The sequence below is a fragment of the Pelobates fuscus genome, chromosome 5, assembly GCF_036172605.1.
Source record: "Pelobates fuscus isolate aPelFus1 chromosome 5, aPelFus1.pri, whole genome shotgun sequence".
Taxonomy (NCBI): domain Eukaryota; kingdom Metazoa; phylum Chordata; class Amphibia; order Anura; family Pelobatidae; genus Pelobates; species Pelobates fuscus.
Genome location: NC_086321.1, coordinates 342498488 through 342523613, shown reverse-complemented (window position 1 = coordinate 342523613; position 25126 = coordinate 342498488). Strand labels below are relative to the sequence as shown.

Below are 25126 nucleotides of genomic sequence, written 5' to 3'. Positions count from 1 at the left end.
TGCAGAGAGTCACGTATAGTAGAAGTTACTATTTGATCCCCGTTTCCGCACTCCTCAACATTTCAAATGGACAAAGATGGAAACTTTAATTTTAGGTTGTGACTGGGGGTGTAGTCGGGGTCGGGTTGTATTGCTGTGAACTTCTGTTATATACTCAGACCCACCAACAATATGGGGTTCCTACAAAGGAGAGACATAGGATAGAAAAATGGGACTAAGGGATTTGGGCCCAAAATAGTGACTGTCCCTACTAAATTGGGACACTTGGGAGGTATAGACTTCTTATATCTACCATCTCCACTATTTCCAGAGTTATAAAGGATGAAATCCATAGCTTTTATAGCAATTTCAAACTTCCCTTTTTACAGCCATTATAACGTTTTAACCTTAAGGGGTGTTGGCACAATATTAAACATATTTTATTAATAGGATAGCTTTTCTAAATGTAAACATATTCGTGCAAATATCTTTTAAGCAGATGTTTTATTTTAACCACACTTCGCGTACGTTTGATAGATTTTGGCCTCATAATCATGCGGTACTTCATTCATTTTCATATTTCATTTTCTAAAATCAAAGATCAACCAATCAATGATCAGTGTGAGCTGAGCTGCTGACCTACAGCCAATCCCTATCCTTTTATGATGTGGCTAAAAATCTCAAGCATTTTTTGTTTGATCGATCCTTTTTAGATTCTCCGCAAATAACCAATTAAGATTATGGGGCTCACTCACTAATCAAAGAATTGAAGGGATTAATGAAGAGATTCTCAAATTGTATTACAAAATAGTCTATTTTGGAATCAAATCTGCAATCGCGCCAATTTTCTCAGTTTTCTTAATTCTATATTTAGTGAATAAACAAAATGGCGGAAAAATAACTATTAAAATCAGAGATATGAGGGTTACTTCACAGCCCAGATAATAATTAAACAGAGAGAAAAGACATGGCATCAATCCATGTTGCAAAATATTTTGTTTCTTATAAGTAAACTAATAATTATCAGTGGATAATAACTAGCACACTCACCGGATACTTCACTAATGAAAGCCTTTAAATATGTAAATCAAGTCATCTGTCACTTGTACTTCAATATTAGTGATATTCTTGAATCCATTGCAATTTTTCTTAATATTTGTAGCTACAGTTGCGAGAAGGCACTTTTATCAAAAATGTTTATATTACTAAAACTTTCTCCAATATAACCCTAAAAATAAGTATTTTTCTAAAATCCCCTTATTAAACCTTTAAAGACGGAAAATTTCCATCATGTGTCCGGTCAGACATTGTATGCCAGAAAATATTAATATTATTTAAAATATCAATCTGGTAACCACAGCTACAAATAATGTCTTCTCATCCAAACAGTGTTTTATCCAGTATATTCATGTATTATTTTTTCTATACATTCCAAAAAGCAAGCTGAAGAGAATCCCTCAACCATTTTGGTACCAGAGTAGTGCTCTAGGCATGAAACGGTTAAAGAATTAATGGAGGAACCAGACGTAAATATGCTCAAATAATTTTACAGTTACAGGAACTTGTCGACATCTTACACTGATCACAGATAATTTATTGTTCTATAGAAAGTGCAGTCACAGAATATACAGGGCAGGGCTGATTTAAATATCATTTTGGCCTTTATGATGGATAAAAAGGAATGGGGTTATGATGGATAGCCTATGTGTCCCTAATTAATAGGGATTTATGGTCGCCCTCCATAAACTCTTAAGTTCTGATTCTCTGTCTATATTCACGTTGTGCTTTCCTTTTACAGTTATCTTTAGAATACTCTGGTGCTTTCTAAGTAAACAGAAGTATCTAAAATTAACTATAACTAAAAATTCCAAACTTGCATCTAAATCTAAACAGTATTAGAAGTGATCACTGTAAGGAGTTTAGACATTCTTTCTATGTTAGCTGACATAGTTACACCGGCAAATAAGGCTCTGTTGCCAAAACAGTCAAAAATATTGTAATCACTATTATTTCAACTGGAAATCGTACGCCTCTGTATGTATTCATGCAACATCCAAACTTAATTTCCTTTATACCAATGCGTCAGCAAATATACCCAGTGAGTCATCATGTCTCTAACTGGTTAACACAGTCATTTCAGGACGGACACCCTCTGTAGTCATGGGGAGTATGTTGCAAACAGCTAGATTTGGGCATTTTGAGCCAAAAAACTGAAATATCTGTATACATCATCAGACGTTCAAATAAACTTAAAGGACCACTATAGGCACCCAAACCACTTCAGCTCAATTAAGTGGTCTGGGTGCAAGGTCCCCCTAGTTTTAACCCCAGCTGGAAACACAACTGCTTTGTTTACACTGCAGGGTTAATCCAGCCTCTGTCTCCCTGACAATCACTATAGGCACTTCTGCTAATTACACGGAGTAAATTGCACTTATTTGACGCTGGACGTCCTCATGGAGCCTATAGAGCCTATAGTGCCAGGAAAATGGGTTTGTTTTCCTGGCACTATAGGATCCCTTTAACTCATGGCAACCATGGTGGATCACTGAATAAACAGGAATTGTTTATAGTTGCAAAACGGAACATTTTATGCAACTAGGGCCCCTTTAATATTGTTGAGTAAACGTTTGTAATGATTTTATATTTTTCGATAAACTTTTCTAATGACTTTTCAGCAAATTAAAATATTAAAACATATATATATATATATATAAAGAAACATATAAATATATATAAAAAATTATCAAAATATTTTTGACATTTTTATATTTTTCATAATAATAAATCATTTAAAAAGTTTATCCCAGAAATATTGAATAGTTTGGAAAACTTATCCAACAACATTAAATCAAGGCTTAGGTGATTTATCCAAGACACTTCTCACTTTGTCTAATGAATAAATCCCAGTCTTGCTTCATATTAAAAACATACAAACCCAAACTTATATAAATTAACATTGCTTTGCCTCAAATGAAATTTAAAAAAATTCTCAAATGTCCTCACAAGTTAAAAGCCATTATAACAATAAACACAACTGCATTACTGGAAGGGTTAATTAATTACTAGATTACATATATACAAATTTAAATAATAATAATAATAATAAATATGTAATATATAACACTTTCAGATTGCATATATTCTATCTTGGCTATTTTTGGTCTATAATGTGCCATTCTCTTTAGAATTCCCCATTACACGTGGATTAAAGAATTAACCCCATCACAACTAAACATTTTTTTCAGCATCACTGAATCCAGATGTTGAGCTGTCAGCCCTCAGCTGCATGAATGTACCCTTTATACAGGTCCCCCCAGTGCAGCTCTGCAGTGAATGCTCCCATTGAGAAGTCACCTACCTTCTGCAGCCTGACAGGGTTGACTGTGGCCACTGTCATGGCGTAGTTAGTGGCCACCAGCTGTCCCTCAGTCCTGCCATCGAAGTCTGTTAACCTTGCTGATTTCTCAGCCACAGCCTCACTGAAAGTTTTTGTCTCTGGGCTTTTTAAAAGGATGGGAGTTTTGATGACTGTGGGTTTACATACTTCTACCTTCCACCAGACCTTATCCTGGTTCATTCCTGATGGATTATCCATTGCAGTCCATCTGCTGGAAACATAACAGAGACAAGGAGCTGGAGAGTTACTGTTACTTGTTGCCACTTTAATTGTGTCTGTGGCTGCAGTCTGTTGGTGATTGTGGTTGCTGCTTGTTTCTTCTTTCAGTTTTCTACCCATGTCTGATAGGAGGTGCTTGTCATTGGGTTTGTTGAGTGGCACTGCGTGTGCCTGGGCAGCACTGGGGCCCCTGTCTGTGCCATTGCTCATTGCTGTGCATTTGGTTGTGCATGACAGTGCAGTCTGAGCAAGACAAGGCTCTGTGTCTGTGTGTGTTTCTAAGTTGCTGTGAGTAGGCTGGCCATCATCTCCCCCAGGAGAAGCAGGAATCTGTCTGTCACATGGTTCTGTTTGTGATTCTGTGTTGCTGTGAGTGTGCTGTGTGTCTTCTATCCCAGTAGAAGAAAGTGTTTGTACCTTAATGTTCCAAAAGTTAGTCTGTGTGTCCTCTCCTCTTTGAAAATCAGCTGGCCCCTTGGTTCCACCTATATCTAGTGAGGTCTCTGTGATTATGCAGGAAGGCAACACATATTGTTTCTCAAGAAAATCTGTCCTCTGTTTATTACATGTATCTTCTTGTGGATGTGTGGCATTGCAAGTAGGTGGCCTCTTGTGGCATGTGGCTCCCTGTGCCTTTAAGATGCTGTAGGTCAGCTGTGTGTCTTGTGCTCTCCCAGGGTAAAGTGGCCTTTCTGTGTCTGTTTGTGTCTTCAAGTCCCTGCAGGTAGCCTGGGTGTCCTTTGTCACACAAGAAGTTGGTGTCTTGTGATAAGTGGCTGCTTGTAACTTTGAGTCTTCCTGGGCAGACTGTGAGTCTGCTCTCCCATTAGAAGTTGGGCTCTTGCTGGAGTGTGAGCCTGTCTGTGACTGTGAATTGCTGCAAGCAGGCTGTGTGTCTCCTCTTCCAGGAGAATCTGGATTCTTTGTGTCACATGCTTTACTGTTTGTAGCTAAAACATCTCCCAGCTCAGCCAGGCTGCACGCCTTCTGTGTGCGCTCAGCACATTCACTGGGGGACTGCAGCTGGATAAAGAGGAAGGAAGTTTTCATCTGTTTTAGATCTGCCATTTCCTTGGCTTGAACTTGAACAGTTATATGTGCTGTATATGTCCTGTAGGGGAAATAAAGTCAATCCTTCCCAGCCTGACCATCTCATCATCTTCAGAATGCTGCATACCTGAAAGCAGAGGGGAACCTGATTAGTCATATTAGTGGCATCAATTCTGTCAATCATACTTCATCTGATCAAATACCCCTCTCTGTCTCATTAGAGATTTTACCTTTTAGCGGGAAGCAGCACGTTAGCGTAGGACTCTCCTAAGAGGTTTTACCTTGACTTGGCAGGGGAGCTTACACTTTAATGGCCATTGGAGTGATACTAAAAAAAAACTAAATTTATTTAAATTGTATGTATTGGGGATGATGTGTACTATAGTCATTGCTGCCGCCTGCCGCCAGGATTAGTGGGAGTTTGACAGCAGGGCTTACTTTTGTATGTTTCTACGTGCTTCATCTGTCTCCAAATAGAAAAGTAAAATTCAATGTTAAATTCAATGTTTAACTTCATCCTACAGCTGGAAAATAAAATAAAATAACAGCCATCCTTCCATCGTTTGACTGAGACAGAGGAAGTTACATAAATGCACGATAGATGCATGTATTGTGGGAGAAGACTGAAGACGATTGCTCCACTTTGGGAACTTTGTCCATTTAGAGATTAAAAGCATACAGCTATTAAGAAGACAAAAACATAGTTGAGCTAATTAAATGGCAACTAAGAAACACACAAAAAAGGGGGGTAAGCCCTATATTCCTAATTGCAAAAAGAGGTAAGAGATAGTTTCTTAGTAGTTAAACCAACAAAAAGGATGGGGTTGAAACTTAAATTTTATTAAGATATGCAAATAAAATCTATGCTAGGTCATCAAGATGATAGTTAAAACATTTATATAAAAGTATTATTGATTCAGAATATCCTCGCAGGCTACTAGAGTAGTCTTACTAATGGCCTAATATGTAGAATCAAGTCTCACTTTAAACAAATTGTGTGGATCACAGTTTAACACTTATCAGAGAAACAGTTGCAATAGTGTTTGCAACAAGTACATTAAGTAGCATAAAAGGTAAAAAATATTGCAAATATAATGCTATACATCAGAAGATAGATCATTAGAAGACCCAGGAATGAGCAAACCTCACATGTGTAAATAAACTATATTATAAACCTGTTGCTAAACTACACATTCACCCCAGGTACTTGCTATTGTTCCATCACAGCTATTAGAGGGCCTTCATTTTGTTTTTCAGGTGGGCCTCGCACCTGGTGGTTATTGCGTCTGGATCTGTTCGCCAAGTCTTCCACTAACATCTCCAGTTCATTTACGTGTTGCTCCATTGAATGTGAGTGGGTGGCAGTTGTCTTGTGAGTCTGTGCTATTTGTTCGACCTTGGTCTCTAGCTGGGATGTGCGGGCTCCTATAGCGTGAATTTTGGCCTTTACCTTCCTGGAGCTGTGGGTGATTTCTCCCTCCAAGTAGCTGTGGACCTCCGCAATCTTGGCCAATACTTGGATGGTATCTCCCGGTGGGCTCTTGTGGTTCTCACTGTCTGCCGTCGAGGCCAGTGAGTTGGAGCCTTGTGGGCTAGCTTGGCGGCCATCTTGCGACGTCCTAGAGGGGCGCGAGGCGGCAAACATGTCTGCTACGGAGACACTGGGTTCCTTCCATTCTCCTCTCTTTTTGCGCAGTGTCTTTGCTTCTGTTCCATTACCAGGCATTTTCCACGTCTTTTAATGTCGTTTGTGAGGTTCGATGCTAATGGCAATTGCTTGATTTCAAGTGGATTGAGCGGGAGCTCTTAGATTAGGCGGCTATTCAGGTCGGCTGGCAAACCACACCCCCATTTCCCAGAAATTTTTATGAAGGAGGAATGGATTAGAGAAAAAAAATTATAATTGTGTACATTTATATCATGTTAATTTTTAAGTTTGTCTTCAAAGCACTGTATACACAATGTTGCTGTGTTGTGATGTATAATTGCTAGCTATGCATACCTCGTTTCAAATAAATGGCATGCTAATATTTTTTTTTTGTAAATCTTTATTTTTGGTGCTTTTGAAATAATACATACATGGTCAAAGACGCCACAACAGCGTTTGCAGTTGGTTCGATAACAGTTGAGGTGTTGTATTATACGGGGCACAATCTCTCTTGTACACAGTTTTTTTTTTTTTAAATCATGGACTGAGTGTTCTAATGAGGTGTCTTACTGTACCAGTGGTTAGTGAGGTGAGTATAGCTAGTGTTATCCCGCAGGGCGCTTAAGCCACGTCTGGTCCCTGGTACAGGGTGTGAACTTATAACTGGCCTCGCCCCGTGTATTGTGTAGGCTATGGTGGGTGTAGTAGCGAGTGAGGGACCAGGCGCCAGTGGTTTATCAGTGTTAGGGTAAATTATGATATGGAGCATAAGCCTCTGTGTCATAGTAGGGTTGAGACTATGTCTTTGCAAGGCTATTTTGTGAGGATGCTCTGCGATATGTCATGCCTTGTAACCTTAGGCATTAAGGGGGGGGATGAGTATCATATTTTATTTTATGAGTACCTTTCCATGGTGCTATGCGACTGTGTGACTGAGTAACTTAGCAAATGAAGTCTAACAGAACAAAACAATCAACGGGAATGACAGTACTGTTTAACTATCAGTATAGTCCGCATGGGTGACAGGGCGTGGGTCCCGGGTGGGCAGTGGTCAGCATCGCAGCGTCGGTGGGTATTCCCAGCGTGGTCAGTAATGCTGGGCCTTCTTTCAGATTGGAAACCTTGTAGTGTTGGTCGTTCTTGGTTACCCACAGTGTTCTAGGTGTTGACCATTTGTACTTGATTCCTGCTGTTTGCAGGGTGGCAGTGAGGGGTTGTAAGCTCTTGCGCCATAAGAGAGTGTCTCTGCTTAAGTCCTGGAAAAAGGTAAGTTGGTGTGTTTCGAAGTCGTACGGCGATTTCCCTTTGATGGCTGACATGAGGGCTATTTTATCCGTCAAGGATTGACATCTCAAGATGGTGTCGCGTGGGGCTGCTTTTGAAACTTGCTGGGGTTTGGCTATGCGGTATACACCATCAAAGGTGAAGTACTTTGCTTGTTTGTTAGGGAGGAGGGAGGCCACTAAGCGCCTTATGTAGTGAGGCAGTTCTTCCAGTGGCACCGCTTCTGCTATGCCCCTAATTTTAATGTTTTTCCTCCTTCCCCTGTCATCCAGTATGGAAATTTGTCTGCTGGTGGTATCTTGTGCCGTTTGGATTTGAGTGACTGTGTTCTTAAGGGAGGTGAGGTCTCGGCGAAGTTCTCTCACCTCTTGTTCTGCCGCTTGGGTGCGGGCCGACACCGTTTGTAACTCCGCAGCTAACCCCTTCAGGTCAGCTTGCCACATTAGCTGTAGGTTCTGTTGGAGTCCGGTCAGCATGAGCTGAATGTCCTGCTTAGTTGCTGGTTGTGATGCAGTAGCGGATTGTGCTTGTGCGGCGTCAGTGCTTGCCACGGCCGCGCTATGTGTGGAGTCCCCTGCTTCTGACCTCTCCGGTGAGACCGCCTCAGCGGTTTGAGTCCGTGCAGGAGGGGGGATTGAAGCATGCTGCCTATGTCCCGGTGTAGTTTGGGAGCGCTCGAGGTCTGTTTGAGGGTTCTCCTACCCATTTCTTCCGGGGTGTAGAAGTCCTCCTCGGGGTATTGGGAGTTTGCTCCGAGCCACAACGGCAGCTCCCTGGTCTGGAACTGGTCGTGTGTGCGGTAGGCCCCAGATCTTTAGGTGCGGCGTTTTGTGCCCGACGCCTGAAAGAAAGGCATCTGCGTGTGCTGCCGGGTGCCGGGAATGAGTTCCCGTAAGTTTTGTGCCTCTATGGGTCCATGCAATGTTTTCCTTCGATTTGTGCGCTGGAGAATCGGAGCGGTGGTAAATGGCGACCGCCGCGCTGCTCCGCTAGCTCCGCCCCCCGAAAGTGCGATGATTTAGGAATCTGAAACTCGGGTGATATCACCCCCTGCCATCCCAAGGCCCCACAAGGACACCTTTGTAGCCAGTCTCTCACCAGAGGCTTCTCTGGAGCCTGCTAATATTTTTTCAATCAAAAAGTGCTTGGTAGTGAAGGGGTTAATAAATTAAATACATATTTTACCTGATGTGACTCTCTCCCAAATTATTCGTTAGCAGGGCCTCCTCTTTCATACCATACCAGAACTTCACATATTAATATATATATTTTTTTTATTTGACAATTTTTATTATTTTTCCCAAGTCAAGACAAACATGAGGATTGTAAAAGAGAACATGCACGGTACAAACATGGCATATATTCATCCATCTTTACATTTACATTGTATTCAATCATGTACATAATTTGAAAGATTACGGAGAAGTAGTGATGTCCCGAACGGTTCGCTGGCGAATAGTTCCAGGCGAACATAGCTTCTTTGCGTTTGCCGCGGACGGCGAACATATACGATGTTCGGTCCGCCTCCTATTCATCATCATTGAGGAAACTTTGACCCTGAACCTCACAGTCAGCAGACACATTCCAGCCAATCAGCAGCAGACCCTCCCTCCCAGACCCTCCAACCTCCTGGACAGCATCCATTTTAGATTAATTCTGAAGCTGCATTCTTAGTGAGAGGAGGGACAGTGTGCTGCTGCTGATTTAATAGGGAAATTGATAGCTAGGCTAGTGTATTCAGTGTCCACTTGAGTCCTGAAGGACTCATCTGATCACTGCTGTAAGGACAGCACCCCAAAAAGCCCTTTTTAGGGCTAGAACATCAGTCTGCTTTTTTTTTTCCTGTGTAATCTAATTGCAGTTGCCTGCCTGCCAGCGTGTGTCAGGCTCACAGCGACAGCGTATACTGTGCCCACTTGCCCAGTGCCACCACTCATATCTGGTGTCACAATAGCTTGCATTTAAAAAAAACAAAACAAAACTTTTTTGACTGTAATATAATAGCAGTCAGTTTCCTTCACATGTGTGCGTTTCAGGGCCTGCCAGGGCACAGAGTCACACCAGTGCAACTCATATCTGGTGTAACAGTAGTGTACAAAAAAAAAAAAATTGACTGTAATAGATTGAATAGCAGTTAGTTGTCTGCCAGCGTGTGTGTCAGGCTCACAGCGTATACTGTGCCCACTTGCCCAGTGCCACCACTCATATCTGGTGTCACAATAGCTTGCATTTAACAAAAAAAAAACAGTTTTGACTGTAATATAATAGCAGTCAGTTTCCTTCATACGTGTGCGTTTCAGGGCCTGCCAGGGCACAGTGTCACACCAGTGCAACTCATATCTGGTGTAACAGTAGTGTACATTTAAAAAAATAAATACAATTTTGACTGTAATAGATTGAATAGCAGTTAGTTGTCTGCCAGCGTGTATGTCAGGCTCACAGCGTAAACTGTGTCCACTTGCCCAGTGCCACCACTCATATCTGGTGTCACAATAGCTTGCATTTAAAAAAACAAACACTTTTTTGACTATAATATAATAGCAGTCAGTTTCCTTCACACGTGTGCGTTTCAGGGCCTGCCAGGGCACAGTGTCACACCAGTGCAACTCATATCTGGTGTAACAGTAGTGTACATTTAAAAAAAAAAAAATGTTTTGACTGTAATAGATTGAATAGCAGTTAGTTGTCTGCAAGCGTGTGTGTCAGGCCTACAGCGTCTACTCTGCCAACTTCTGCCAGTGCACAGTGCCACTCATATCTGTTGTCACAGTAGCTTGCACGCATAGTACCACTAATCGGAAAAAAAATGACAGGCAGAGGCAGGCCACCCCGCGGGGCCGTCGTGGTCGTGGTGCTGTGATTCCCTTTGGCCCTAGAATAATGCCCATTGTTCAGAGGCCACGTACCCTGAACTCTAAAAGTTCTGAGGACATAGTTGACTGACTAACACAGGACACCCAATCTTCTACAGCTTCCGCTCGGAACCTTGACGCACCATCCTCCTCCAGCTTAGCTTCGGGCACCTCTCAAGTTACCACTCACCCGCCTGCCGCCACCACCAACACTAGCAGCACAGCCACTTCACTTGATATGTCAGAGGAGTTATTTACACATCAGTTGGTAGAAATGAGTGATGCACAAGCATTATTGCCAGAGGATGTAGATAACAGGGATATGTCTCAGTCAGGCAGCATTACACACATGGACGTACGGTGTGATGATGATGATGTTGTACCCGCTGCTGCTTCCTTTGCTGAGTTGTCAGATACAAGTGAAGCGGTTGATGATGACGATGCGTCCGTGGATGTCACGTGGGTGCCTGCTAGAAGAGAAGAATAACAGGGGGAAAGTTCAGATGGGGAGAGAGAGAGGAGGAGGAGACGAGTTGGAAGCAGGGGGAGGTCGTCGCAAGGAGCTAGTGGCACAGACAGACAGCATGCATCGGCACCCGGGGTCAGCCAGACAGCACGCCAATCAATGCATGCTGTTGCCACCACCAGAATGCCGTCATTGCAGAGCTCAGCAGTGTGGCATTTTTTTGTGTGTCTGCCTCTGACAACAGCGATGCCATTTGCAACCTGTGCCAAAAGAAACTGCGTCCTTTTGAGGAGGTGGGAAGTCCAACACCCACCTAGGTACAACTGCTTTGCGAAGGCACATGATCGCACATCACAAACGCCTATGGGATCAACACATGAGTACAAGCAGCACACAAACTCAAAGCCGCCATCCTCCTCCTGGTCCAGCATCTTCAGCCCCATCAACCACTGCTGTCCTCCTTGCCCCCTCTCAACCATCCGCCACTCCTTCTCTCGCCTTGAGCAGTTCCTGCTCATCTGCCCACAGTCAGGTGTCTGTCAAGGACATGTTTGAGCGTAAGAAGCCAATGTCACAAAGTCACCCCCTTGCCCAGCGTCTGACAGCTGGCTTGTCTGAACTCTTAGCCCGCCAGCTTTTACCATACAAGCTGGTGGAGTCTGAGGCGTTCAAAAAATTTGTAGCTATTGGGACACCGCAGTGGAAGGTACCCGGCCGAAATTTCTTTGCACAAAAGGCAATCCCCAACCTGTACTCGATTGTGCAAAAGGAAGTAATGGCATGTCTGGCACACAGTGTTGGGGCAAGGGTCCATCTGACCACTGATACCTGGTCTGCAAAGCATGGTCAGGGCAGGTATATCACCTACACTGCGCATTGGGTAAACCTGCTGACGGCTGCCAAGCATGGAATGCGTGGCTCTGCAGAGGAGTTGGTGACACCGCCACGACTTGCAGGCAGGCCTGCTGCCACCTCCTCTACTCCTCCTACTGCATCCTCTTCCATAACCTCCTCGGCTGAGTCCTCTTCTGCTGCTGCGTCTTGCTCCACATCAACGGCACCCCCCCAGCTCCCCAGGTACTATTCCACATCCCGGATATGGCAGTATCACGCCGTCTTGGGGTTGACTTGCCTGAAAGCAGAGAGTCACACCGGACCAGCACTTCTGTCCGCCCTGAACGCACAGGTGGATCAGTGGCTGACTCCGCACTAACTGGAGATCGGCAAAGTGGTTTGTGACAACGGAAGAAATTTGTTGGTGGCATTGAATTTGGGCAAGTTGACACATGTGCCGTGCATGGCACATGTGTGTAATCTGATCGTACAACGCTTTGTGCAAAAGTACACAGGCTTATAGGACGTCCTGAAGCAGGCCAGGAAGGTGTGTGGCCATTTCCGGCATTCCTACACCGCCATGGCGCACTTTCCAGATATCCAGCGGCGAAACAACATGCCAGTGAGGCGCTTGATTTGCGACAGCCCGACACGTTGGAATTCAACACTCCTAATGTTCGACCGCCTGCTCCAACAACAAAAAGACGTTAACGAGTATTTGTATGACCGGGGTGCTAAGACAGCCTCTGCGGAGCTGGGAATTTTTTTGCCACGTTACTGGACGCTCATGCGCAATGCCTGAAGGCTCATTCATCCTTTTGAGGAGGTGACAAACCTAGTCAGTCACACCGAAGGCACCATCAGCGACATCATACCATTTGTTTTCTTCCTGGAGCGTGCCCTGCGAAAAGTGCTGGATCAGGTCGTAGATGAGCGTGAAGAGGAAGAGTTGTGGTCACCATCACCACCAGAAACAGCCTTATGAGCATCGCTTGCTGGACCTGCGGCAACGCTGGAAGAGGATTGTGAGGAAGAGGAGTCAGAGGAGGAATGTGGCTTTGAGGAGGAGGAGGAAGACCAACCACAACAGGCATCCCAGGGTGCTCGTTGTCACCTATCTTGTTCCGTGGTGTTGTACGTGGCTGGGGGTAAGAACATACCTTCAGTGAGATCACTGAGGACGAGGAACGGGACATGAGTAGCTCGGCATCCAACCTTGTGCAAATGGGGTCTTTCATGCTGTCGTGCCTGTTGAGGGACCCTCGTATAAAAAAGCTGAAGGAGAACGACCTGTACTGGGTGTCCACGCTACTAGACCCCCGGTATAAGCAGAAAGTGGCTGAAATGTTACCAAATTACCGCAAGTCGGAAAGGATGCAGCAGTTCCAAAATAAATTAAAAAGTATGCTTTACACAGCGTATAAGGGTGATGTCACAGCACAACGGGAATCTAACAGGGGAAGAGGTGAAAGTAATCCTCCTCCTCCCACGACTACGCCGGCAAGGACAGGACGCTTTACAGACGTGTTGTTGATGGAGGACATGCAGAGCTTTTTAAGTCCTACGCATCGCCACAGCCCTTCGGGGTCCACCTTCAGAGAACGACTCGACCGACAGGTAGCAGACTACCTCGCCTTAACTGCAGATATCGACACTCTGAGGAGCGATGAACCCCTTGACTACTGGGTGTGCAGGTTTGACCTGTGGCCTGAGCTATCCCAATTTGCGATAGAACTTCTGGCCTGCCCCGCTTCAAGTGTCCTGTCAGAAAGGACCTTCAGTGCAGCAGGAGGTATTGTCACTGAGAAGAGAAGTCGCCTAGGTCAAAAAAGTCTAGATTACCTCACCTTTATTAAGATGAATGAGGGATGGATCCGAAGGGACTGACAGTGGGCAATACATTCGACTAAAAAAGGCCTGATGAGGGGGACTACTTAACACACCACTTCTATCTGGTGGCACATTAGATTACACACGCAGTGCCCCAAATTTGAAGTAGGAGGACCAACTGATAGGAATAGTACTACCTAACACACCTTATAATAATGCAGAGAGAGGCAACGCATAGAGAGGAGTCTGAAGAAGAGGAGTCAGAGGAGGAAGGTGGCTTTGAGGAGGTGGAAGACCAAACACAGCAGGCGTCCCAAGGGGCTTGTTTTCACCTTTCGGGAACCCTTGGTGTTGTACGTGGCTGGGTGGAGGAAGAGACCTTCAATGACATCAGTGAGGACAAGGAACGGGACATGGCTAGCTTGGTATCCAACCTTGTGCAAATGGGGAGTTTGCGGTTGTGCAAATGGACTGTTTGCGGTTGTTTGCAGTGCGTTAAATGGGGAGTTTGGTCTGTCACTGTGAAGCGGGCGTAACCCTTACACTACCTGATCGATACAACATCATACCTGATGTTTTAAAGCACGTTATTCCAAACAATTTAGGAATATTAGGTGATTTATGCCCTTTATGGATTAAAACCAGACTCTGCATCAACTATGTAATTTTCTATGGGAGTTTTGCCATGGATCCCCCTCCGGCATGCCACAGTCCAGGTGTTAGTCCCCTTGAAACAACTTTTCCATCACTATTGTGGCCAGAAAGAGTCCCTGTGGGTTTTAAAATTCGCCTGCCCATTGAAGTCTATGGCGGTTTGCCCGGTTCGCCCGTTCGCGAACATTTGCCGAAATTCGCGTTCGGAAAATTGTATGTTCGCGACATCACTACTGAGAAGCCAAACAAAACTATATCATCATGCACTAGGCTACATCTTTGGTGTGCACGGTATGGAACCACTTCCGTGCACAAGCCCACAACAGGGTCAAAGTGACAAACATTGTATTTGTTTGCTTCACATATTAATTAATGTCGGTCATCAATTAACTTAGATAGTAGGGTAAGCCAGTTTTATAGTATAGAACTTACTAAAGCACACAGTTTCTAACACTGTAAACTTAAAGGAACACTATAGTCACCAAAGCAACTTTGCCTTTTAAAGGGACACTATAGTCACCTAAGCAACTTTGGCTTAATAAAGTGGTGTCTGTGCAGTCTCAATGCTCAATTATCTGCCATTTAGGAGTTAAATTATTTAGTTTATGAAGCCCTAGTCACACCTCCCTGCATGTGAATTGCACAGCATTCCTAAACACTTCCTGTAAAATTAGATCTAGTGATTACACTTTATTTATTGCAATTGCTATTTATTTTAGAATTTCTTATCTCCTGCACTTTTAATCAATTGCTAGACCTCGCAGGAGCCTCTTGTATGCAATTAAAGGTCAATTTTAAACATCTAAATTAAGTTTAAAGCTGATTGAAAATGAAACCATTTTTTCATGCAGGATGTCTGAGTCACAGTCGAAAGAGGTGTGCTAGGACAGAGCATTTTTAATATATTTCTGTCTTGTTATCTCTAATACGCCAAACTGTGGGTGAAATGTCTCTCTGAATCACCCTGAGTATGATCAAAAATGATCACAGATTGCTTATGAATTTGAAACAAAAAATAAAAAGGGCCACGTGCAGCATATGTTTCCAGTAGGTATTTATGTAAAATAACAGCAATAAAATAACAACAAAAAAAAGAAATAAGTTTTCCCTGAATCTCCTAATAACCAGGAGGAAGATTTGCCGGCACACTTCTTTTTCTTCACACCAGGTATGGAAGCTACTAAACACACAAACCAGGCAAGTGCCACCAAAAATATAAAATGGCAAGTTGAACCTCTTTAGTCATCCTGACAAATATATTTTAAAGAGACACTCTAAGCACCATAACCACTTCAATGTGTTAAAGCAGGCCCGGACTGGCCATCGGGCACACCGGGCAAATGCCCGGTGGGCCGCGATGGCCGTGGGGCCGAGGCCGGCAGGGGAAGGTCCCAGGACTTCCCCTGCCGGTTTATGCAGGGCCGGCACTATCCGAGCGCCGGCCCCGCTGTATTCCATGTCGGGCCGGTGGGGAGATCAAAGATCTCCCTCACTGGCCCACATGCTATCCAATGCGGCCGCCGGCGGGGAGAGAGGGAGGGAGCCAGCCCTCCCGGAGACAGGACCCGGCGGAGCTCTAACTTGCAGCTCCGCCGGGTTCCTCTCGCGAGATCCGGAGCGTTGCCATGGCAACGACCGGATCTCGCGAGAGTGAGCTCTAGCCCGCAGGCTAGAGTTCACTCACCACGAGGACCACCAGGGAACACTGCCACTCTGCCTCCCAGTCCCAGGTACCAGTCCCCCCCTCCCAGGCTAAAGGTAAGAAGGGAGGGGGGGACATAATGCCTGTTATTTTATTTGTTTACCCCCCCCCCCACACACAAAATCCATTCTAACATTTATACATCACTCACACCCATCACACTCAGCACTCTCACACCCATCACTCACACCCATCACACTCAGCACTCTCACACCCATCACACTCAGCACTCTCACACCCATCACACCCAGCACTCTCACACCCAGCACTCTCACACCCATCACCCACAGCACTCTCACCCACAGCACTCTCACCCACAGCATACACAGCACTCTCACACCCATCACACACAGCACTCTCACCCACATCATACACAGCACTCTCACACCCATCACACACAGCACTCTCACACCCATCACACACAGCACTCTCACACCCATCACACTCAGCACTCTCACACCCAGCACTCTCACACCCATCACCCCCAGCACTCTCACCCACAGCACTCTCACCCACAGCACTCTCACCCACAGCACTCTCACCCACAGCATACACAGCACTCTCACACCCATCACACACAGCACTCTCACACCCATCACACACAGCACTCTCACCCACATCATACACAGCACTCTCACACCCATCACACACAGCACTCTCACACCCATCACACACAGCACTCTCACACCCATCACACACAGCACTCTCACACACAGCACTCACACCCATCACACTCAGCACTCACACCCATCACACTCAGCACTCTTACACTCAGCACTCTCACCCACATAACACACAGCACTCTCACACCCATCACACTCAGCGCTCTCACACCCATCACACTCAGCACTCTCACACCCATCACACTCAGCACTCTCACACCCATCACACTCAGCACTCACACACCCATCACACTCAGCACTCTCACCCACATCACACACAGTACTCTTACACACATCACACTCAGCACTCGCACATTCAGCACACTCACACACAGCACTATCACACTCGGCACTCTCACACCCATCACACACAGCACTCTCACACCCATCACACACAGCACTCTCACACCCATCACACACAGCACTCACACCCATCACACTCAGCACTCACACCCATCACACTCAGCACTCACTCAGCACTCTCACCCACATAACACACAGCACTCTCACAACTATCACACACAGCATTCTCACACACAGCACTCTCACACACACAGCACTCTCACACACAGCACTCTCTAACCCATCACACACAGCACTCTCACACCCATCACACAAAGCATTCTCACACACATCACTCTCACACACATCATACACAGCACTCTCACACACAGCACTCTCTAACCCATCACACACAGCACTCTCACACACATCGTACACAGTACTCTCACACACATCACACTCAGCACTCTCACACACAGCACTATCACACTCAGCACTCTCACACCCATCATACACAGCACTATCATACACAGCACTCTCACACACATTACAAACAGCACTGTCACACACAGCACTCTCACACACCACATTCTTACACACATCACACACAGCATTCTCACACACACCACTTACCGCACCCTCACATACCACTTACCGCACCCTCACACACAGCACCCCTCACACACAGCATCCATCACGCACACATACTGCACCCCTCACATACACACAGAACCCCCCCAACACACTGCACCACACACATACACAATAGTTCCAAACACACACATATATACACATACACACACACACAGCACCCCTCACACATACTGCACCCCTAAACACATTACATTCCAGACACACACTAGATCCCTTACCCAACTCTGGATCATCTACACACATATAAACACTAGATCCCTATATACACTCTGAATCCGTTATAAACACACACTCACTAGATCTCCTACACATTCTGGGTCCTTCAAACACACACTAGACTCCTATACACATACACACACACACACACACACACACACTACACTCTTAACATATACACTCTGAATCCCCTATACACACACACACACACACACACACTAGATTCCTTGTAAGCAAACACATACTACACCCCTAAACACACACTTTCTACAAACACTACATCACCTATACACACACTCTATAGCCTGTTTGCACACATGCTACATCCCCTTTACATACATTCTCTACAGCCCCTAGCCACATATGCATCACATTACACCACAGGCACAACATGTCTAAAACTAACCTTATTACACAATACCACACCACAATCAGCTCACTCTACACACACGCAATACCACAAGCAGACTCCAAACACATGCACAATACTCTTTCCTGGCATTTTTGTCTCCTGGTATCCAGTTATAGAGACACCAGAGACAAGTTGCAAGGAAACACAGTGCAAGCATGTTATTAAATTTGCTTGCACTGTGCAGAACAAATACAGTTTTTTTTTCCTCATGCTAGAGCTCTTCAGCAGAGCTCTGCGCATGGTCTGCCCTGGAAGAGCATTGAACCAACATGCTCACTTTGAGAGGGGGCGTGCTTGTCATTAGTGATGACAAAACACACCTCCTCTGACCCGCCCCCTTCTTAGTGGGCCGCTGGGATAAAAAAATGCCCGGGCCGAATTTTTCTCCCAGTCCGGCCCTGTGTTAAAGTAGTTGTGGTGTTAGGATGTCAACCCTGCTTTGTTTCTTTTCAATTATATTTTTAAATGTCCAGACAGGGGTTTAAAGTGGACCTTATATCTCTACTTACAGTCCTGTCAATCAGAATTCATTATATTCTAAGGCTCTCTGCTAACATCGCGTTTTGATATGTGAGGGACTTGTGGGTGCAATTCCTGGGGAGTGAGAGCTCCCATTTAGCAGTTTTATTTTTAGGAAATAAAGGTTCTGGTACTGTCTTAAATGAAGGAAGAATATTGTTCAAAGACGAGCTAAACTCACAGGAACAGAGGGTGTTGAGGGCCCTGCTTAAAGGACCACTCTAGTGCCAGGAAAGCATACTCGTTTTCCTGGCACTAGAGTGCCCTGAGGGTGCCCCCACCCTCAGGGACCCACTCCCGCCCGGCTCTGGAAAGGGGAAAAGGGGTAAAACTTACCTTTTTCCAGCGCTGGGCGGGGAGCTCTCCTCCTCCTCTCCGCCTCCGTTCCTCCCCGTCGGCTGAATGCGCACGCGCGGCAAGAGCTGCGCGCGCATTCAGCCGGTCACATAGGAAAGCATTCATAATGCTTTCCTATGGACGCTTGCGTGCTCTCACTGTGATTTTCACAGTGAGAATCACGCAAGCGCCTCTAGCGGCTGTCAGTGAGACAGCCACTAGAGAATTAAGGGGAAGGCTTAACTAATTGATAAACATAGCAGTTTCTCTGAAACTGCTATGTTTATAAAACAATTAGTTAACCCTAGCTGGGCCTGGCACCCAGACCACTTCATTAAGCTGAAGTGGTCTGGGTGCCTAGAGTGGTCCTTTAAACGAGTTTACAATTTACCTTTTGTAATAATCCCATCCCCACTTAGAAAGAATAAATTAAGTAGTATGTCCTCTCTTTTTCCTTTTCCAAAAAAGTGCAGAATTCCATCGAAATAGGCACTTTTATTAATTAACCTTGTTACACCCCCTTGGCTGTCAGACAACCAGTCCTGTTACTTCCTGGTGGTTTAGCTCAGTGGAGCTAAACGCAAGTGATAGGCAATTGCCAACCTTGCAAAGAGTTTTCATTGAGCTGGATTGTAAACTCTGTGATTGGACAGCTACAGAAAGTCTGGGCTGGGAAAGAAGGGGAGGGGTTTGTAAAGGCTGCAGACAAGAGATCTGCAGCTTTTGCAAGCTGTCTTTAGATGTACCCAAAATTAAAAAAAGAAATGCATAATGCATGCATGTTTCCATTGAGGTTTATCTCCGAAACAGTGCTATTTTTTTTAATGTTGGTAGTGAGGTGAGGTGAGAATGTTATAGTGTGGGTAGTGTTATAGTAATTTAGGGTTAAGGAGAGTTATGGTTGAGGATCCAATTTTCATAGTCTAAATCAACAGAATTGTATTTAAAGGAACACTATAGTCACCTAAATTACTTTAGCTAAATAAAGCAGTTTTAGTGTATAGATCATTCCCCTGCAATTTCACTGCTCAATTCACTGTAATTTAGGAGTTAAATCACTTTGTTTCTGTTTATGCAGCCCTAGCCACACCTCCCCTGGCTATGATTGACAGAGCCTGCATGAAAAAAAACTGGTTTCACTTTCAAACAGATGTAATTTACGTTAATTAATTGTATCTCAATCTCTAAATTGAACTTTATTCACATACAGGAGGCTCTTGCAGGGTCTAGCAAGCTATTAGCAGGGGATAAGAAAATCTTAATTAAACAGAACTTGCAATGAAGAAAGCCTAAATAGGGCTCTCTATACAGGAAGTGTTTATGGAAGGCTGTGCAAGTCACATGCAGGGAGGTGTGACTAGGGATCATAAACAAAGGGATTTAACTCCTAAATGGCAGATGATTGAGCAGTGAGGCTGCAGGGGCATGTTCTATACACCAAAACTGCTTCATTAAGCTAAAGTTGTTCAGGTGACTATAGTGTCCCTTTAATAGATAACGAGGATTAATTTCCAATACAGCTTTCTGCTTTTTGTAAATAGGCTAAAAAACAAACCTACACTAAGGTTTCGTATAGCAAAACAATTGGATTTGGAAAGCCAAATTCCATTCACCCTGTCACTTGACATTTGATGAATAGACTTTTGGATGAGAAATGTCTGGGCTGTAGATTAACTACTCATATTTTGTGGTTTCATGTTTTTGCTTTTTTTCAGTTGATTCATTGAAGTATTGAATTTTAATCACATCGTATCTAGTTACAGAGTTGAAAGCAGTTCATTCAGTTGTATCAAGTGATTCAATAATGTTGTTGCGTATTATATTGCATACGTAAATGGTCATATAAGTAAGATAAACTCTATACAGTAATGTATTATGTTTTAGTTATTTTAAGATGATTAAAATAATTTGCAAAGACACACAACGGTAGCTTCTCCGCTGGGTGTCCCGTGGCCAGGGCCGGCGCTACCATAAGGCAGCATAGGCAGTCGCCTTAGGGCGCAGCGGCCAGGGGGGTGCAAGGTTCGGGTGACCTGCAGGATGGAGGAGCACAGAGCCATTCTGAGCCCACGGAGATACAGAGAAATTTCCCAGTGGGTTTCTATGATGGCACTCACTGCTGGCTTTTAGAAAGCTTGCTGCTGCGAGATGTAGGAGGAGCGAGGAGCGAGGAGCGCCAGCAGCCCGTCGCTGCTCACAGTGCACAGAGCTAAGGCTGCTGGGATACATGATGTCACATTCAGCAGCCTTAGCTCTGTGAATGGCTGTAATGATGTATCAAGCTGCATTGCTCATCAAAGTACCATGGCAGCTGCTACCTAACTACAGTAAGCCAGTTAGAGTGAGTGTGTGTGTGACAGTAAATGTGTTCATGCCAGTGTGTGCCAGTGAGTGTGTGTTAGTGTGTCAGGCTATATTTCAATGATAAGTGTATGTTTGTGTATATCAGTGTGTTTGTGTGTGAGACTGTGTGTGTTTGTGTGTCTGATTGTGTATCAGTGATGAGTGTGTTTTTGTGTGTGTCAGTGTCTGTTTGTGTGTGTCACTGTGCTTGTGTATCAGATTGTTTGTGAATGATTGTGTGCTTGTTTGCGTATTAGACTGTGTGTCAATGATGAGTGTGTGTTTTTGTGTCAGACTGTGTGTCAATGATGAGTGTGTGTCAGGTTGTGTGCTTGTGTGTCACACTGTGTGTCAATGAGTGTGTGTCCATGTGTGTGCTTTAATGTGTGTCAGTGATCAGTGTGTGTTGGTACTTGTGCGTTTGTGTCATTGGCAATGTGATTGTGTTTTTGTGTCCATGTGTCTTTAAAACATCAAGTTTGAAAAATAAGTATATTCACATAAATAGTATTAGCATATATTGATATGTATATATTTTGTGTTTATAATAAATACAAATATGAATATAATACATAAACATTTGAGGAACACTCAAAAATTAAAAGCCACTGTATGGTTTTAACGTTTGGGGAATTCCTTAACCCCAGGAGGTGCCAGGCTCCCCCCGAAATATCTGACAGTGAGTCTTCTTTTACTGCTGCTCTGCTCAACCCCTGGAAGACTGTCAGTGTCAACAGTGTCTATTCCTTTCTTGGTGAAATTGGCTCACACTCTGCAATTACCGCAAATGCACCAAGGGGGGAGGGGTAAAGAAAGACACAGGCAAAGACACAATTTACGTCTGTGTTTTCATAAATCCTAGCACCGGCCCTGACCGTGGCTGCATGGTGCAGGGAAAGGCAAATTATATTTACCTGAACTTTGGTTTTCCTGCCTTTCCTCTTTAGCTCCTGGTTCTTCAGCTGCCTTGAGCCCACGTCAGTGTTGTACTCTCGCGCATGCTCAAGAGTACAATTCTGAGGTCTATGGAGGATGCTGCAGTGGACAGAGAATTTTCCTCTACAGCCGTCAATAGTGACAGCTGGGTGAAATGACAAAACTTGACAAAGGTATCTTCACCTTTCCTAAAGCATTAAAAAAAAAAAAAAATACTAACAGGATTATTTGCTACAGTGAGCATTCAAAGTGACTATCAATTTTAAGGTCAAAACTGGAAACATCGTCTATGCTTTTAGTTTGGCTTCTCTGGCCTTAAATATGAAACTTCACTTTGAATTCACCATGAATTCTTACTATAGTGAATGACCCATGTAAAGGTTTGATAGGCAAAGTAGTCCCTCCCTACTTTGTCTTAGTATATCTTTTAAATGAATTTCACTAAAATTCCAATGCAGTCAACGTTAGTATTATATAAAGATGTTATTTGTACTCATTTTTGGGGAAGGAGGGAGGGGTGCGGGGGAGAGGCTTTAAAGGTACGAAATAGTCACCAGAACAACTATAGCTTAATGTAGTGGTTCCAGTGTCTATAGCCTGTCCCTGCAGGCTTTTTAATGTAAACACTGCCTTTCAAACAAAGCGACCCCTAGGGGTGCTTCCTAGTCCAGTGTGATTGATACAATGCATCTCTATCAGGAGATGCTGATTGGTGCAGCGAGGTGCTTCAAGTTTGATGATCTCAGCCATGGAGGTGGGGCCAGCCAGAGCCACGCACAGCCAGCCGCAGTGAGACCAGCGTGGATAGTGAGAAAAGGTGTTAAAGCCCTTAAGGACGGTGGGCGTTCTATGCCGTCTTTGGGGACCCGGCTCTAAACGCCGGCGGGCAGGATAGAATGCCCAAGCCGGCATGTGATCACAAGGTCCTTGCGAGGACCTCACAATCACATGAACGGCATAGCCATCCATAGCAATGCCAGTAGGGGAGTGCCTGTAATGACAGGTACTCCCCCTGCTGCTTGTAAATAGTAAAATAAATGTTAAAGTTACAGTTTAAAATAAAATATATACTTAGATCATCTATATATATATTTATTTATTATATATATGAACTAAGTATATATATATATACACATATACATACATACACATACACTGTATAAGTGTATTTTAATATTAATATATATATAATTATATATATATATATATATATATATATTAATATCAAAATACACGTAGCATGATATTGATTATATATATATATAACTATAATTATATATGTATTTATACATAAAATAAATAAATATGTAAATACATAAAAAATTTTAAATAAGAGGGGGCGTGGCCTGACTGTGGAGCTGAACAGTCGCACATGCTTTGAGCTCCTAGGCCCTGATCTGCACAACGGCTGAAATCGGGGGCAATTTGCCTGATCTTGTACCCCTACTCGCCCTAATTTGCCCCGCAGCAACTGATGACCCGAGGGACACCCTTCGACGCCCAACTTACCGCCGGAATGACCGAGCCGGGGTCTGGAGCTCATACCAAGCAGGGCGAAGGAGAGGCGGCCGCTCTCCCAGCCCGCAATCACAAGCAACACTCGCAGCACATGGTTGCTTCCCCCCCCCCAGGACCGGTGGGGGTTATCCCGGTCCACACACCCTCGACCAGCGCACCTCTGTGGCCCCTCCATGCTGACTACGGCACAAACCACGCACCAGGTATGCAAGCAGCTCGCCTCACTAAAATGGCGGACGCACAGCCATGCGGAGGAGACATGCCGCCAACCTGCAACCCCATACCAAGCGACTCACTCACCACCCGCCTGAACGAGCTGTTCAAGACCTTCTGGGCACGAATCGAGGCCCGACAAGCGGCGGAGCAGCAACGGAAACAGGAGAACGGGAGTGAGAGGGTTCAACGTGGCGGTGTCGACCGGAGTGGGCCTGTGCCACCCCGGGGCAAAACAATGATACAGCAGCCTACGCCTCACCTCGCTAGCCCATCTGGGCCGCAGGCCACCAGGGACCCAACCCTGGCGCATCAACCACACAGGCGGAAGCCGGCCCGCCATAGGCGGCGTTGCACCAACATCCAGGCCTCCAAACCTACCCCGACAGGGAAGGATCCGGCCCCCAGAGGTACCCGAATCCGTGGACAATGGATGCCGGCCATGCTACAGGCCCGGAGCTGGAGGGCGCAACCGGCCAACTCCTGGCTGACTGCCTGCCACCGCGAACCCCCAATGCCGCAGATACGGTTCCCACCTGAAGGAATGGGGTGATTATCCAGCAAGAGGGCAGCTTCCCCCATGATCACTTTTGAACGCTGCCCAGACGCTTACAGACACTGGCTAAGCATACCAGGGACTCTAACACATTTCTGTTTGTAGCTGTGACTATGCTATATTCCTCTTCCACATAATGCCACGAGAAGCACATTCAACACTTATAAACACACACTCGTATTACCCTCAGAGGTCTATTACTCATAACCGCTACCATTTAAACTTACACATACGCATGTTTTCTAATCTTGTGTTTTAATTTCTGCTCTATGTGACATAATGAAGCTTTAAGCATGTTCCTGAACCACTGATATATACTGTTTTCCATGTCACTGTCCCATCAGTATGTCGGTACACCTGACTACCTTTAAGCTTGCCTATATTATAAAATTGTGCATGCCATTCACATGTCCCGTATGTAAAACAAAGTAAAGCCTGAGGACTGCTTTCGGGGCACCTCAAGCCTGTATGTATCAAATATGCACTGCAAAAATAAAAAATTTAAAAAAAAAAAAAAAAAAAAAAAAAAAATTTAAATAAAAATAAAAAAATAAAAAAATA

General features: G+C 44.7%; 1 protein-coding gene across 1 annotated transcript in view; it reads right to left on the bottom strand.

Moving 5' to 3' along the window:
- The window catches only part of PSD3 (pleckstrin and Sec7 domain containing 3), a 492046-nt gene extending 488045 nt beyond the window's left edge, over window positions 1–4001 (bottom strand). The window contains exon 1 of the mRNA XM_063455812.1: window positions 3341–4001. Within this exon, the coding sequence (XP_063311882.1) occupies window positions 3341–3808 (468 nt within the window). The 5' untranslated portion in view covers window positions 3809–4001. The remainder of the gene's footprint in view (window positions 1–3340) is intronic.
- Between the last annotated feature and the right edge of the window lie 21125 nt (window positions 4002–25126).